Genomic DNA, 14,670 nt, shown 5'->3' with positions numbered 1-14,670 from the left:
TATCCACAGCTGGGAGCAGGGCTGAGAGGTGCACAGCCCTGTGAGAGCTGCACAGCCCAGCAGTGCTGGCACTGCAGGAGGGAAGCAGCTCTTGGCCCCTTCACTGCCCCGAGGGCAGGGAGCAGCCTGCGGGTGCAGGGGTGGGGGTCCTGCTCAGGGAGGAGGGGCTGGGGCAGGCACGGGGGCTGTGGGGTGGCAGCAGCCTCAGGGAGCCCCGGGCTGGGAATAGGGAACCTGCTCAGGGCAGCTGCTTCCAGCTGCACACCAAGCCCTGCTGAACTGAGTTTCAGTGTGTTCCTGTACAGGCAAATTCCCCTGCTCTTCACAGGCAGGAAGGCAGATGACTGCCTGCCCCTGCCCTGTAGCAAGGAGTTGATGAATCATTTCCTTTTCCATATTTTAGTGAAATTGTGTTCTTCAGAGCTCATCTAGAGAATTTTAATATTTTGAGCACTTGCACTCTTCACACTCTTCCTGCAATTGTCTGAAGGCTGGATTTTGGTTTTGTCTCCCTCCCAACAGCAGTTGTTACTTGTTTGAAATGTTGCAGGTGGGTGCAAAATAATTTTTTCCTCATTTTCTAGACAGCCTTCTTTTTAATTTTTATTGTACATAGGTGTCAGTGTAGCTTTTAAAGCAGAATGTGAGTTTCTACCAGTGAGAGGAATCTCCCTAAAGGAAACCAAGGCACTTCTATTTGTACCTTTAGACTTTGGAGATTTTACTGAGTTGAATATAAAGTCAGGGTCATATTGAAAAGAATAGTTCAGAATTTTGAATAACAGACTTATTAATGCTGGGATTTTTTTACAGTGAACCACTGCTTTGTGTGCTTGACTGTTTGAGAGGGAGGTTGGCACGTGAGCAGAGAGAGGTGTGCTGCTCTCAATGAGATGGAGCTGGACAGATCACCAGAGGCCCCAGTTTTGATTTAAATACTGGCTACAGTGGGGACGGTTCTGTATAGGAAGGGGGTTTGCCTTGCCCTGTATTGTGTTGCTCCTGGGCTGGCAAAAAGGGAGATGAAGGGACAGTGTGATTTATTGTCCAGACACTTGAAGAGACCTGGAAAACAGTGTATTTTCAGCATTCCTGTTGTAGCTTATGCAGTAAGCTAAATAAAGTACCAAGAAAAAAACCCCTTGGACCTTGATTAAGGCTGCTGATTACATGGGTATCTCAGGGAAAAAAAAAAAATAAAGGATGAAAAAGAAGCAAAGAGGGCACTGAAAATGGGAAGCCTGGTACCCAGCTTTTATGGGCTATGTACAATAACCCAGGACCTGGTTCCCAGTTGGGCAGTAAGCTTCCTTTGTTGTGAAGGGTGTAACTATGAATCTGAAGTTTTTTCCCAAAGCTCCTCTTTCCTGATTTATATCTGCCCTTATTGTTATCTGTTATGTTCACATGGTTGGGTTTTTTCTTTTGTTATTTTGTTTTCCTTCCTTGTTTTCAAAGAATAGCTTATCTGTGTGCCCCAGAAGGGTGGGACTCACAGCGATCACGGGCTTTTTGCAGTGAGCCAAGGCCAGCCTGCTGACTACAGGAAAATGTGCTGAGGGTTTGAGCCATGAGTGCCACATGGGCTTTGCAAAAGGCAGTGATTGCACTGGTGGGGCTCACCTGGGTCTGGAGAGGCTGCTTCCACCGCCGGGAGACAAGAGAGCATCACCTCATCCTGGAAAATACTGCTTGTGTTCTCTGCTGTGCTTCTCTGCTGTCCTGCGCTGGGAACCACAGGGGCAGGAGGACACAGAGCTGTTTCTGGACACTTGGGCTGTGTGTACTCAGTGATGAGAGCTCCAGAGCTGGGGATGAGCCTGGAGCTGAGCTCTGCTGGGATGTGACCTGGGACTGCTCTCTTAAAGCCTTGTCACTCTGCAGCTGTGTTTATAAAAAGACTGGACATGGCACTTAGTGCTGTAGTCTAGTTGAGGTGTTAAGGCATAGGCTGGACTTGATGATCTTAGAGGTCTCTTCCAACCTCATTATTCTGTGATTCTGTGATTCTGCGTGTTCCCTGTGCTCACCCACGTGTTTCCTCAGGTTACTGCAAAGCCTGTAGGGGTCTGAACTCGTTCTGGCCAAGGCTCAGAGTACACCCTCGTGTCCTTGAGGCAAAGAGTAGAAGGCAGGCATCAATTTGTCTGTTTTAATTTTTTGCCAGGAGTCTTTGCAATGGATGATGGAGCAGAGTCTCTGATGACTGTGCATCTCCTCACCCATTTGGGACACTCATTTCCCCTGCAGCAAACTCTGGACCGGCTTTTGGAGTGGCTCTGCCTGGACATTCGCCTTTTCCTGGTGTCTGAGCGGATTCCCCCACGGAAATACTATGAGAGGCACCGCAGGAGGAGCTGCAGCTTCCCCGGAATATCCGTCGTCCTTTTTCTGCGTGAGGACTTGGGAGAGGAACGGGTTTTCCAGGTGCACGAGCTGTTCCAGCGCCCTCCCTGGCGGTTCCAGTGTGCCCAGTTTGCCCATGGGCACAGCCCCCCGTGTGCCCCATGCCACCAGGACTTCTACGGCCTGGACGAGCAGCTGCCCGTGTGGGGCATCAGGCGGGTGCACCGCGGCCCCGAAATCCTGCGGGTCACGCTCCACTGCAGCTTCGAGAACTACGAGGACGCGGTGAGGCTCTACGAGCTGATCCTGCAGAGGGAGGCCACCCTGCAGAGGAGCACCTCCAGTGTCTTTGTGCTGCACGCCACCCGCGATGCAGCAGTGCAGCTGTGCCTGCAGCAGCTGCCCTGCGGCGTGGCAGCACAGCCCCGCGACGCCGCAGCCCTGCAGTTCAAGGTGCAAGAAATGGGGCAGCTGGTGCCCCTCCTGCCCAACCCCTGCGTCCCCATCAGCAGCACCAGGTGGCAAACACAGGACTATGAGGGAAACACAATTCTGCTCAAGGTACGTCTGTGGTGCTCTCGAGAGGAGGGCTTGTCTGCTTTTTTCTGAGGAAAGCGGGACAGGTTCAAAATGGAAATTACAATTTTGTTCCATGTGCATGTTTTCTTTTGAATTTGTGAATGTGGTAATTGGTGTCTGCCAGTGCTGTGATGCTGTTCATAACTACAAGCAGTGATCTTTGGAATGTTTTTATACAGTTAAATTAGCATCATGACTGCTTGCTTGAAATGCAGATTTATTAATGCTTTCTAGGGCATGCTAGCTTAACATCTTCCCTCCTCTGCCTCAAAAAAAAAAAAAAAAAAAAACAAAAATTATATTATAGCAGCCTAATCTTTTTCTGATGTCTCATTGCTGTATAAATGTTTTTCAAAGCAGATTTTTGACATCCAAAACCAGAAGTTTTGTAAGTGTAATGTTGATACAGTACCGCCTGCAATTGAGGTTGTGAGATCACAAGTGAGTTGCAGTTGGGCAAAAGTGATGAAGAGGTGTATCCTAGGAAATCTCTGCCTTTTCTGATGAAGTGTGTGGCCCAGAGGTTATATAAATAACACCTTTCCAAAAAAAAAAAAAAAAAAAAAAAAAAAGTCTGTGCTGAGAACATATGTAGTGAGAATTATACATGTGAGTAGAATGGCAGTTTGGCTCAGTGTACTTTCTTTCCATTGTAACAACCCCTCCCACCTCTGGTTATTTTTTCTTGTAATTTGGATTTTAAATAATTTGCCCTGGCCTTTTCTTGTTCCTTCCAGAGGTCCTCTGTTACAGGTAAAGTTCATTACTTGGTTCGGCCTATTTTTATGCTGCTCTGAACATTAATCTTAGGGTATCCCTTGCTGTTCATTCAATATCAGTTTATAAACTGCTTTGCACCCTCTCAGAGTGGTCCAGGCCTTGGGAATCTTCACATGGTTTTGAAGCTGGTCCTACCTGAAACAGGGGACTGGTGACCTCCAAAGGTCCCTTCCTAAATAACTCTGTGGCTCTTCCTGCTGTAGATACCAGGTCTTTGAGCTGACAGATGTACGTGAATTCACTGGCAGGAAATCTGGAAGCTTTTTTGGGGATGTGACCATGCTGCACTGCTCCTCACAAAGGAAGGTGTAACACACTTGCACTTGAGGATGTATCTTGTGCCCAAGCTCCAGACAGTAGGCTGGCAGCCTAGTGATTAATTGTGCAACTTTTCAGCCCATCCTGTAAATCTTTCTTCCAAATACCTGCAATTTACCCCCCAGCCCTGACCTGCTGCCATATTGCAAACGAAATCCAAGCCTCTGTTCACACTCCACATGGAATTGTCATTCCCCCCTGAAGCCCTTTGTGGTAACTGGCAGTGGCTTTCCTTTCACAGTGATTATCTAGGTTCCTCTGGAATGCATGTCGATTTTTTGTATCCACAACCTACTCTGGCACGGACCTGCCCAGGTGTATTGACTCAGGCTGCAGGTGACCCCAGCACAGCCAGGCTGGGCAAGAGCATCATCCTTGGGCAAGCTAGAACTGTGTGATAACTGGGTTCTCTCTGATTTCCAACAGGTTCAGAGCAGCTCCAGGACCCTCGAAAGAAACATCGGGCTTTCCCAGCAGCATACCAATACAGGCGGTGGGAGGATCCCGCAGGACTGTACGCCAGCCCCTGTCCCTGTAAAACAGGGCATTGCTGGGCGGAGAAGCCAGGAGATCAGAGCGCTGGAGGGAAAAGCAGAGTCCGGAGCAGCCGCAGCCTGTGAGCGGGGCAGCAGTGACCTCCAGAGGCTCCGGCGCTCTCCTGGGCTGCAGGCTCCTGTCCCGGACACCCGCGGGCACCGGGCAGCCCGCACCGACCCGGACATCGGGCTGGCCCTGGGGACTCCCGGGAGCGCCCGCTGCCCGCTGAGCCACTTCCCCAGGGCCCTGCGGAGCAGCCTCCTGCCGCCGGCAGCGCCCGGGGCCGGCCCTGCCCAGGCCGGCTCTGCCCTGCCCGGCCCTGCTCTGCCCGGTTCTGTCCTGCCCGGTTCTGCCCCTCCCGGCTCTGCCCTGCCCGGCTCTGCCCTGCCCGGCTCTGCTCAGCCCGGCTCTGCTCTGCCCGGCTCTGCGCAGCCCGGCTCTGCCCTGCCCGGCTCTGCCCGGCCCGGCTCTGCTCGGCCCGGCTCTGCTCAGCCCGGCTCTGCTCTGCCCGGCTCTGCCCTGCCCGGCCCTGCCCGGCCCAGTTCTGCCCAGCCCGGCCCTGCTCAGCCCGGCTCTGTCCAGCCCGGCTCTGCCCAGCCCGCCCGGCTGCGGGGCAGGAGCAGCGCGGCGGCGCCCGGAGCTCCGCAAACCCCGCGGGCCGGCCCTGCACACCCGGCAGAGGCCGAGGAGCAGGAATTCTTTATATGACTGAAATCAAACGTGCCATCCTTCCCAAAGGACAGCGCCGCGCTTTTGGGTGTGCGGTGACTGCTGCCTCTGTAGCTGTCACACCCCACTAGGGGTCACTGAGGCAGACACTGAATTTCCGCGGAAGGATGCTAAGGAGGCTGCAGGAATCCTAACACTGTATTTACAGAAAGTTGTTGTTTTGTTTTTTGTTTTTTGGGGTTTTTTAAATGCACAATAGGTGAGCAATATGTTGTGCATTGAATAGGAATGAGCCATATGACTCCTACAGCTGTTCTAAGATGCTAAAAAAATGGACAGTGACCTCTTCAGATGTGTTTTGCAGGTGCAGCAGCCTGAGCTGCCCAAGCAGCTGGATGCCCCCAGCCGTGGGGACTCACTATCCCTTGCCAGGACACACTAGAACAAGGTCATGGCACAGTCACAGTGGTTATGCTGGTTTTCCTTTGTGCTCCTTCTTGCTTCTCCTGTGGTTGGTGTTTAAAATCTATCAGTGTTGTAAATTTTATGCAAGATTTGAAACATAAGAATATCCTTTTAAATATTTCTCAAGAAAAATATTTCTAGCAAGACCCTTTTCCCAACTCAGCACAGTACATGCAAAAACCACACACTTGAAGAGAAGTGCCAGTAAAACCTTGCTGTTTCCTATTTATGTGACACTTAAAATAAACACAGCAACAGGCCAGGCTTTGTTAAACCAGTGTGCAATTAGCAGGCAATCCTAGCTGGGTTTTAATTAACAGAAGACAAGAGCAGTTAAGAGTCTTGGAGGGAGTTGCTAAATCCTCCAGAGTAAAAAGGACAGGAGAAATGAAGTCATGATTCAGCATCAACAGATGCTGAAATAACTCCCATCTTGATCAGTTTTCTTTCTCAAGTAGGATTAAATAAATCTCAGAGGGAAAGAGATGGGGAGAATATGAAGGAGGAGTGAAATTATTCAAAGCCACATGTGATCATACTTACCTTCCAAACAGTACAACAAAGAGGTATTTTCTCCCTTAGATATATCTGAATTCTGGAGGGGATATAGGGAAGTCCCAGCTGGTGCTGCCCTGCCAGGGGATGCTCATGAACCCTTCAATTTGGGGACCAAAACCTTCAGAACAGGACACTTCATTCACTGGACACTTCCAAACCTCCCCCAGGTTTTCACGAGCTCCACAAACGTGGTGGACTTTCTAACGAATCCTCCTGTGATATATCTACAAGGATGGTTATTTAATCTTTGCTAGCACTGGAAACTCAGCAGGGCTTTTCAGAGCTGGAGAAGGTGTGTGGTCAGTAGGGGAGCAGGCAGGAGGAGCTCCCCGTGGTGTGGGTGAGGAGGGGCTGAGAGCAGGGCAGTGCTCTCTGAACTCGAGCTTACAGACCTGCAGTGGGCGTGGCGGGATAACCATGAACTTGGGAATAAAGGCAGGAGTGGGGTTCCTGGGAGAAACAGCTTCAAAGAGAGATCTCATGGCTTTCTCTCTACTCTCTCACGCCAAAGGTACCTGAGTGTGATTATTCAGCATAATCTTATTTTACCTAAAAGAAAGAAGCAGAAGGTCAGTATCTAGCATGGGGGGAAATGCTTCATCATTAGGGGAAAAAAAGGGGGGGACAATTTCACCTGCCTGCAACAGATCATGGAAAAGGGCTTCGAGTCAAAGGAAAATGGCTCTGAAAATACTGATTTTAACAGCGAGCATGGAAAATCCATGTGCTTTAAGTTCAGGATATATCTAGTACAAATTCTATATTACACAGGTAGGTGTGCAAGGTGTGTTGCGTGAGAGGGCATCTATGGGCAGATTCAGTAGTGGAAGGCAAAGATTCACATTTTCCAGATTATCCATATCTTTGCACCCTCTATTTTATACTTCTTCTTTGCTCACTGTGCCATTTCTTTCAGACTTTTCAAAATAAGTCTAATAAGGAGCAAGGGTCTGCTGTTTCCCAAACACCCTGAGAGGAGCACCCAGAGAGAATGGAAGCATGAGGTGTGTGGGGCTGGCAAGGCTGGCAGCGAGCTCAGCCAGGGCTTCCCATCCCATTGCTGGTCCCAGCAAAGCACACTGGGGAAAACAGCCTTGGGGGAAACTGGAGAGGGATTTTGACAAGTTCTGCTTAGAGGATCATGGCATCACAGCACTGACTGAAGGGGAATGCAGTGGGATTCTTACCTTTGGTGTGTGTGGAGCTTGGTGTACAGGATTCACTCTGGTGGGAATGGCTCTGCCCTGGCTGTGACCATTGGGGTAATGGTGCTGTGGGTACTGAGCTGCTGATCCCTTTGATGGACAGCAGCCAAAATGGTCAGCACTGGTTAAAACCCTCTAAGCAAGATTTTAATTTTGAGATGTGCACTTTCTTGGGGGTGGTGGGATCCTGCTTTGTGTCCAGCAGTGCCATGCCCAGGGGTGGGGACAGCCCTGGGACTCCTGTGAGCTCTGGGTGACCCCATTCCCCGAGGGGCAGAGATGCTGCCAGGTGCTCACAGGGGATGATGATGAACAGCCTGAATTGAAAGGCTTTTCTCCTGGGTCACTGGCACAGTCTGGGAGATGGAGGGAGGAAATCTGTTCTTGCAGGAGCAGGATGTGTGCTGAGAGAGGGAGCCATGGCAGTGGGAGTCAGAAGAAGTGGAACTTGCTGTGGGGTCACTTTAACACAATCTGAAGGGGTGACTGCTGTTGCTTTTTTTTGGTTTAGCACCTGGCAACCGAAATCGTGTCTTTTGTCTCCTCTGAAGCAAGCAGAGTGGCATTTCTGAGGGATGAGTTGCCTGGGAGCAGCGGGGGCACCCCCTGATGCCTGGATACGAGCACAAAGGCAGGGGTGCTGCCCTGCTCCCCACTGGGGCCATGGGCCGGGGTGTGGGCAGGAACCCACTGCAGTGGCACTGAGACCACAGGCTCGGCCTCTCACGATAAAAACAAGCTGGCAAGCTTGATTCTTTTGGGGAAGCAAATGCTGCAAGCACTCTTATTTCCTGAATTCTGGGCCAAATTCAGCTTTCATGAATGCCTTGGTGAATCCTGAGGCAGTCCTATGAGGGCAGCCCAGCCTCCCAGATTTGCACTGGTGGGGCTGGGCTTTCTCTTCACCTGTGTTGGTGCCGTGCCCTGTATCCAGCCCAAGCAAAGCTTCACAGCTGCATGGAAGAGGAAAATACGTTTCAGAAATCTGTTTTTATCGGGAACACAAGCCAGAAATTGTCTGGTTTGGTGCAGATGAGCGTGGCACCTCCAGGCCCTGCACGGGCTGTGCCAGCGTGTGTGACCGGGGCTCACTGTCACCTGTGCAGGGCTGGAGCAGCCATGGTCACCTCCCCTGCTGCCCCGCAGCTCTGGTTTTCTGCGGATCTTTCCAGATTATTGTTACTGTTATTTTTGGTGTTATTATTGTTGTTTTTATTGTAGTTAATTTGTTGGGTTTCTGTTGTCCCCGCGTGTCGCGGCTGCGCTGGGCGGGGTCCGGGGCTGCAGGGACAGCGGGGACAGCGGGGCCAGCAGGGACAGCGGGGACAGCGGGGCCGGTCCCGCCCGTCCCTGTGGCACCGGCTCCGCCTGCTGCCCGCACACGGCAGCGGTGTCCCCGCGGTGTGTCCCTGTCCCTGCTCTCTCCTCGGTGTGTCCCTGTCCCCTGCTCTCCCCGGTGTGTCCTGTCCCTTTGCTCTCCGCAGTGTGTCCCTGTCCCCTCCTCTCTCCCCGGTGTGTCCCTGTCCCCTGCTGTCCCCGGTCTGTCCCTGTCCCCTGCTGTCCCCTGTGTGTCCCTGTCCCCTGCTATCCCCGCTGTGTCCTGTCCCCTGCCGTCCCCAGTGTGTCCCTGTCCCCCTGCTGTCCCCGGTGTGTCCCTGTCACCTGCTATCCCCGGTGTGTCCTGTCCCTTTGCTCTCCGCAGTGTGTCCCTGTCCCCTCCTCTCTCCCCGGTGTGTCCCTGTCCCCTGCTGTCCCCGGTCTGTCCCTGTCCCCTGCTGTCCCCGGTGTGTCCCTGTCTCCTGCTGTCCCCGATGTGTCCCTGTCCCCTGCTCTCCCCGCTGTGTCCCTGTCCCCTGCTGTCCCCGATGTGTCCCTGTCCCCTGCTCTCCCCGCTGTGTCCCTGTCCCCTGCTGTCCCCGGTGTGTCCCTGTCCCCTGCTGTCCCCAGTCTGTCCTTGTCCCCTGCTCTCTCCCCGGTGTGTCCCTGTCCCCCTGCTGTCCCCGGTGTGTCCCTGTCCCTGCTCTCTCCCCGGTGTGTCCCTGTCCCCTGCTGTCCCCGCTGTGTCCCTGTCCCCTGCTGTCCCCGCTGTGTCCCTGTCCCCTCCTCTCTCCCCGGTCTGTCCCTGTCCCTTTGCTGTCCCCGGTGTGTCCCTGTCCCCTGCTGTCCCCGGTGTGTCCCTGTCCCCTTCCAGCGCGGTCCCAGCCTCCATCTGCTCCCACCTCCAGCCCTGCCCATCCCGAGCAGTGCCGGGTCCCGCCGGGAGGGCGATGCCGCTCCTGTGGCTCCACTGCCCCGACAGAAAGGTGCGAGCTGCCTGCACCCACCCCCGCCAGGGATTCATCTGCCCTCCTCTCCCCGGGCTTGGCCTTGATCTCCAAGCCCAGCCGTGGTCCGGAGCGTCTGAGCTCCTTATGGAGCCCCAGTCCCTGTCCCCACCCCTCCAGCAACTGGAGCTTTTAATCCTTCATTTTCATTAACATAACACTAACCTGATAGATTAGAAAGCAATAGAGGTACTAATAACAAAGAAAGCCCATTTCTCTCTCATTCATTAATTTTCTCTGACAGCAAAGTAGTCAGTTAAAGAGATCTGTCATGGAAGTGACAGGGGAAAATAGAGTTCTTCTTAAAGTGGATTATTGTTTTTTGGCAGCCTCAGTCAGTGATGCTGTGCAATGCCATGTGCAGTTGTTACTGTGCATCTGCTGTGTGTAAGAGTTGATGTAGTTGATATAGATATCACTGACAAGCTTGCTACAAAGATGTTTTACTAAAAAATGCAGTGAATTATCCCTTTTCATCAGCTGAGCACTGAATGGTCACTCTAGAACAGACGTGATGGAGCAGGGAGTGAGGTGAGGAGTGGGACCTTTGCTTGGCAGGAGGAGCAGGAGGAGATACAGAGCACTCCAGGTCATGTCTGTCTTTCTCTGTGCCTCGCTTGCAAAGTGGATTATAAAGCTCAAAGGCTCTGAGGCTTTGCTTTTCTCTAATCAGGAACAGGAAGCCAAAGTGAAGCCAAAGGAGAGGTCTGGGCTGTGAGAGGGACACAGAGAGCCTGGGGTCTCCCTGTGGCACCCTGTGTGTGGCACACATCCTTCTCTTCCCCCCACCATTCCGTGTAGGTTGGCCATCAGGAGAATGGCCCTTCATTCCCTGCAGCCCCCTTTGCCCGTGGTGCTGCTGACACTGCTCAGGGGAGGAAGGAAGGCCATTGCAGCCTGGCACTCCTGCCCACCCTCCCTGGCACCTCCTGCACACAAACTCAGCTCTGCAGCAGCTCTTTGGGTCTGTGTGTGAAGATGTAAGGTCTTGCTGCTGGATTTGGCTGAGTACCCTCCACACACAAGTCATGCCAGTGTGACAGACCAGCAGGGGTGGGACGTGCAGGATGGAGCATGCACGTGTCAGGGCAGGGGGCTCAGCTGGGATGCAGCTGCCCAACCTGGCATGTTCCTATGGGAGCTCTGCTTTCTTCCCTTCTCAAGACAGTGTTTTCCTGCAAGGCTTGCCAGGCCCTTTCTTTTGTCCACAGGGAAGTGAAAACTCATTTTTCCTTCAGTCTTCAGGGCCCTGATATGGTAAGTGTGGAAGGCACATCCCTGCCTCAGAGTTCTGCTTGCTTGTGGACATCAGGGAACACGGGAGGAGGCCCTGGCAGCAGAACCTGCATGAGGATGGGGCAGGATGCACAGGGATGGCCTGAGTGTCCCCTGGGCCTGGGGAAGGACCTGGGGGTGATGTGCTTCCATCTGGCCAAGTGCCTGCTGGCTGTGGGCTGTGTCCCACCCTGCAGTGGCTCGGGGTGCTGGAGGTGCTCTGCTGCTCTGGAACTCCTGTGGCCACACACACCATGGAGGGAAACCAAACAAAAATGCCTTTTGCAAGGGGTGCCTGCCAGCTGCAGAGTGTTCCTCAGGGTGGTCCCTCTGTCAGGCCCTCTTCTGCCACAGGTACGTGTGCCTGCAGCCTGGGCTCCAGCAGCAAGCTGTGCCCTGGAACTGTGCCCTGCTCAGTGGTAGCTGCTCCCCATCAGCTCTATTCTCAGGAAAAGCTGCTCATTTGCAATGCAATATCCTAAATTTATCACCCCAAATACTTAGGACCTCACTGAAGTGGCAGAGATATTCCCCACCCCTCAAACCATAACAGTAGGAATACAGAATAACAAAATAAAGCAGATGTTACAATAAGAGCATCTTTCCTGTTCTCAGGTGTTCCCACCTTCTTTGGGTGCACAGGATGCACCTGATCAACCTGTATTAAAAATTCAATTATCCTTTTAAAGAGAAACAGGGATCACACCCAAGTTTGGGAGGGTATCTGGAATGAGAAGTCAGTGTGCCAGGACGCAGTCAGAACAGATAAGTTGTCCTGGGCACTGCCAGGAGGCAGTCATATCTTCCATGGAATTTCTCAACCTCCCCTTTCAGCAGACTCCTCCTGACAGCACAACTGCATTGCAGTTTGCTGTGCTGCGCTTCTGATGTTTAATTCTCATTATTTGAGAGAGCTTTTGAGAGGTTTTCATCTCCCATTGAGCACTTGTATTAATATTCCAGTTCAGGATCTCAGTTCTGCTGCTGATTACAGGCAGGGACAGATCCAATTCCTATTAGGGTGAATTTATATTCTTTAAGAGTCCCAAAAGCTTTCTTCTCCCCTATCACCCTTCTTCAGGCACTGGCAGCCTGGCTATGCTGGGAGGTGATTAGGTTTGTAAATTTGTTCCTGCAGACACCCAGTGACACTGTTCATTTTCTCATCTCCCTCGTGCAGCTGAAATTGTGACAGCCTCACTTCTTTAATTGGGATCATCTCCAGCAGCATCAGAGGAAGCCTCACAGGGGGCAGGCCCGGGGAGGCACGGAGCAGGCAGGAGCTGCTGGGGCTGTGAGCTGCCACAGATTGATCCTCGCTTCCCAAACCTGGAAGAGAGGACGTGAAACACCCTGACAGCTGACTGGAGGTGAAAGATGCTTGCTCTGAAGTGATCTCCTTCCTGCTGGCCTCACTGGGTTTCAGCACCTTGGTGGGGACAAAGGAGAAAGTTCCTCCTTGAACTCTTGCCTTAGGTTTGGCTCACTGCTACTCTTCTCTTGGGAGTGGTGTGACACATGGAGGAATGATGAGGCATCCAAAGCCTCCCAGCCCTTCTAACACTGTCCCTTCTGCCCTCTGTGCCCCCTCTGTGGATAGTCCCTGGTGGGTGTGGTGCTGCTTGGCCAGAGGCTGCAGACACAGGAGGGCTGTCAGCAGCCTCCAGCTGGACCTGCCATGCTCGTGGCCTTCACAGGAGTGCCTGGATTGGGAGCCCAGGCCTTCAGTGCTCATCCCTGATCCTTTCTCAGCTTCCCTCTCCTCCTGGCAAGGCACCAGTGACTGTGTGAGCAATTCACTCACAGCTGTTGGGCAGACACCTGAGCCATCCCGTCCCCTTGTTGCTTTTGAATCCAAAGTTTCACCAATAGATGGTTGAAGTGGTTTGTGGTTTTGCTTTTGCTTTACCAGAATTGGCTTAAAATGCCCCAGGGATTCTCAATTAAAACAGTAAAGAAAAGGAGATCATACAAAAGGAAACTCCCAGGATAACACAAAAGATTCTGAGTGTGCAGTGAGTACAAAGGGAAAGTATTTTGGCCGTTCCAGTGGCTGGAAGTTTTATTTCCAGTCTGGCAGCAGAACTAAGCAAGCAGATCTTGGTTATGTTCCTGTCCCTCCCTTATTTGTTGGCTGTGTTGGACAGAAGCATCCTCTCAGGATGACCACATGTGCTGGGAACACCAGCAGCTTCCCCTGGATGCAGTGGTCTGGGAACTGGTAATGTCCCTGGGGTGGCTGCACACAACTGGGATGAATAAATGGGTGTTATGAAACCTTGTGCTTAGATGAAATGCAGCATTTCATGGCACTGATATTCCACCTCCCTGGGGGTTTCCTTGTCCACTGGGCAAAGTGGTTGTTGTGTGGCCTGTGTGCCTCCTGCCAGTCCAGCCAGCTCCTCAAGCTGTCGCTGCACTCTCCAGAAGTGAGGAGTTGGAAGGTGGCTGATCAGGTTGGTTCTGCCACCACCAGAAATGTCTCAGTGGAGCAGATGTCCAGTGACACTGTCTGGGCTGCACTGAGGGTCCTGCTGGCTCCCCACTGGCCTTGGTGGGATGCTTTGGCCCCCAGCTGGCTTCACATGCAGGTTCAGTGGTTCCACACCGAGCAGGGCAGTGGCTCCCAGCTCTGCAGTCCAGCTCCCCAAAATCTTCAACCCCAGCCTAAGGCTGTGAGGGTTTCCAGGCTGTCTGTGTGAGCTGGGACACCAGAGAAAGGGGTAGGGTGAGAGAAGAGTTTCCCTGAGAATTTAACTGTGGTTTTCTCATCTTGTTTTAATTTGGAGCTACTGGGCTTTCTTGAGAGAACAGCTGATTGCAGAAATGCCTCATGCTGACGTTTACCAGATACTCTTTTTAGATGGGAAAGTCATTCTGTATCATGAGAAATTTCACAAGTGCTAGCTTTTTTGCAAGCTGGAGTGAAACCAGATTTCAGGAGGTTTAGATTTCTCACAAACTTGGAAGTTTGGCCACCCTTAGGTGCAGCTCTCTGACACCAGCTTGAGGTGCTCAGCCACCTCACCCTGCAGCACTTGGCACAAAGTGTGAAAGCAGGTGAGACCACACAGGTACCATGGGAGACCAAGAACTTTCTGGTAGGGAAGAGCAAATCTTTTACTTCTCCTTGCTGTTTTGATTCAGTGAGTGCCTCAGTGGAGACTTCTGTTTTCCAGTCTCATTGTTCAGCTCTGGTAATAACCACTGTTGTGTTTACAAGATCTAAGTGATGACAGGCCAGAAGCCTCCCCAGCATTTAATTCTTCCTGTGTCAGTGTGCTGGCTTTGCTTGCCTCCATCAGCACACAGGGCTTTCTCTCCCTTGCTCTGCTTGCCACGGGACTGAGCAGTGACTGTCACAGCTGTCCTGTACTGTCCCTGTGCCTCCCACACAGGGCACCCCTCAGTCCCTGCTTCCAGGCGTCTCCTTTCTGAGGGCTTGCATTTGATTTGTAATTTTCTGGCATTGGTAAGGCAGGTACTGTGACATGGGCATCCTGCAGGACCCTCACACTCCATCTGTGCTCTGTGTTGTGTTTGGAAAAGGGGAATTGCTGCCAAGGCATCAGTGGGAGCAGGAGGTGTGCAGGTGTCAGAGTGCAGGTGGAGGG

General features: G+C 52.4%; 1 protein-coding gene across 2 annotated transcripts; it reads left to right on the top strand.

Moving 5' to 3' along the window:
- Nucleotides 1-418: 418 nt before the first annotated feature.
- On the top strand, nt 419-7,613 carry FAM124B (family with sequence similarity 124 member B). Of its 2 annotated transcripts, XM_063408497.1 has the most exons (3): nt 419-550; nt 2,168-2,907; nt 4,450-7,613. In XM_063408497.1, exons 2-3 carry the CDS (start codon nt 2,179-2,181, stop codon nt 5,266-5,268), a joined length of 1,548 nt encoding a protein of 515 aa, XP_063264567.1. In that variant the 5' UTR covers nt 419-550; nt 2,168-2,178; the 3' UTR covers nt 5,269-7,613. The 2 variants fall into 2 exon arrangements, with proteins under 2 accessions (XP_063264567.1, XP_063264566.1); XM_063408496.1 differs by lacking the exon at nt 419-550 and having other exon boundaries at nt 1,077-2,907.
- The last annotated feature ends 7,057 nt before the right edge of the window (nt 7,614-14,670 follow it).

Source organism: Prinia subflava, chromosome 11, assembly GCF_021018805.1.
Source record: "Prinia subflava isolate CZ2003 ecotype Zambia chromosome 11, Cam_Psub_1.2, whole genome shotgun sequence".
Lineage (NCBI taxonomy): Eukaryota > Metazoa > Chordata > Aves > Passeriformes > Cisticolidae > Prinia > Prinia subflava.
Note: the sequence above shows the minus strand (reverse complement) of the source record. Positions and strands in the feature narration are given on the sequence as shown.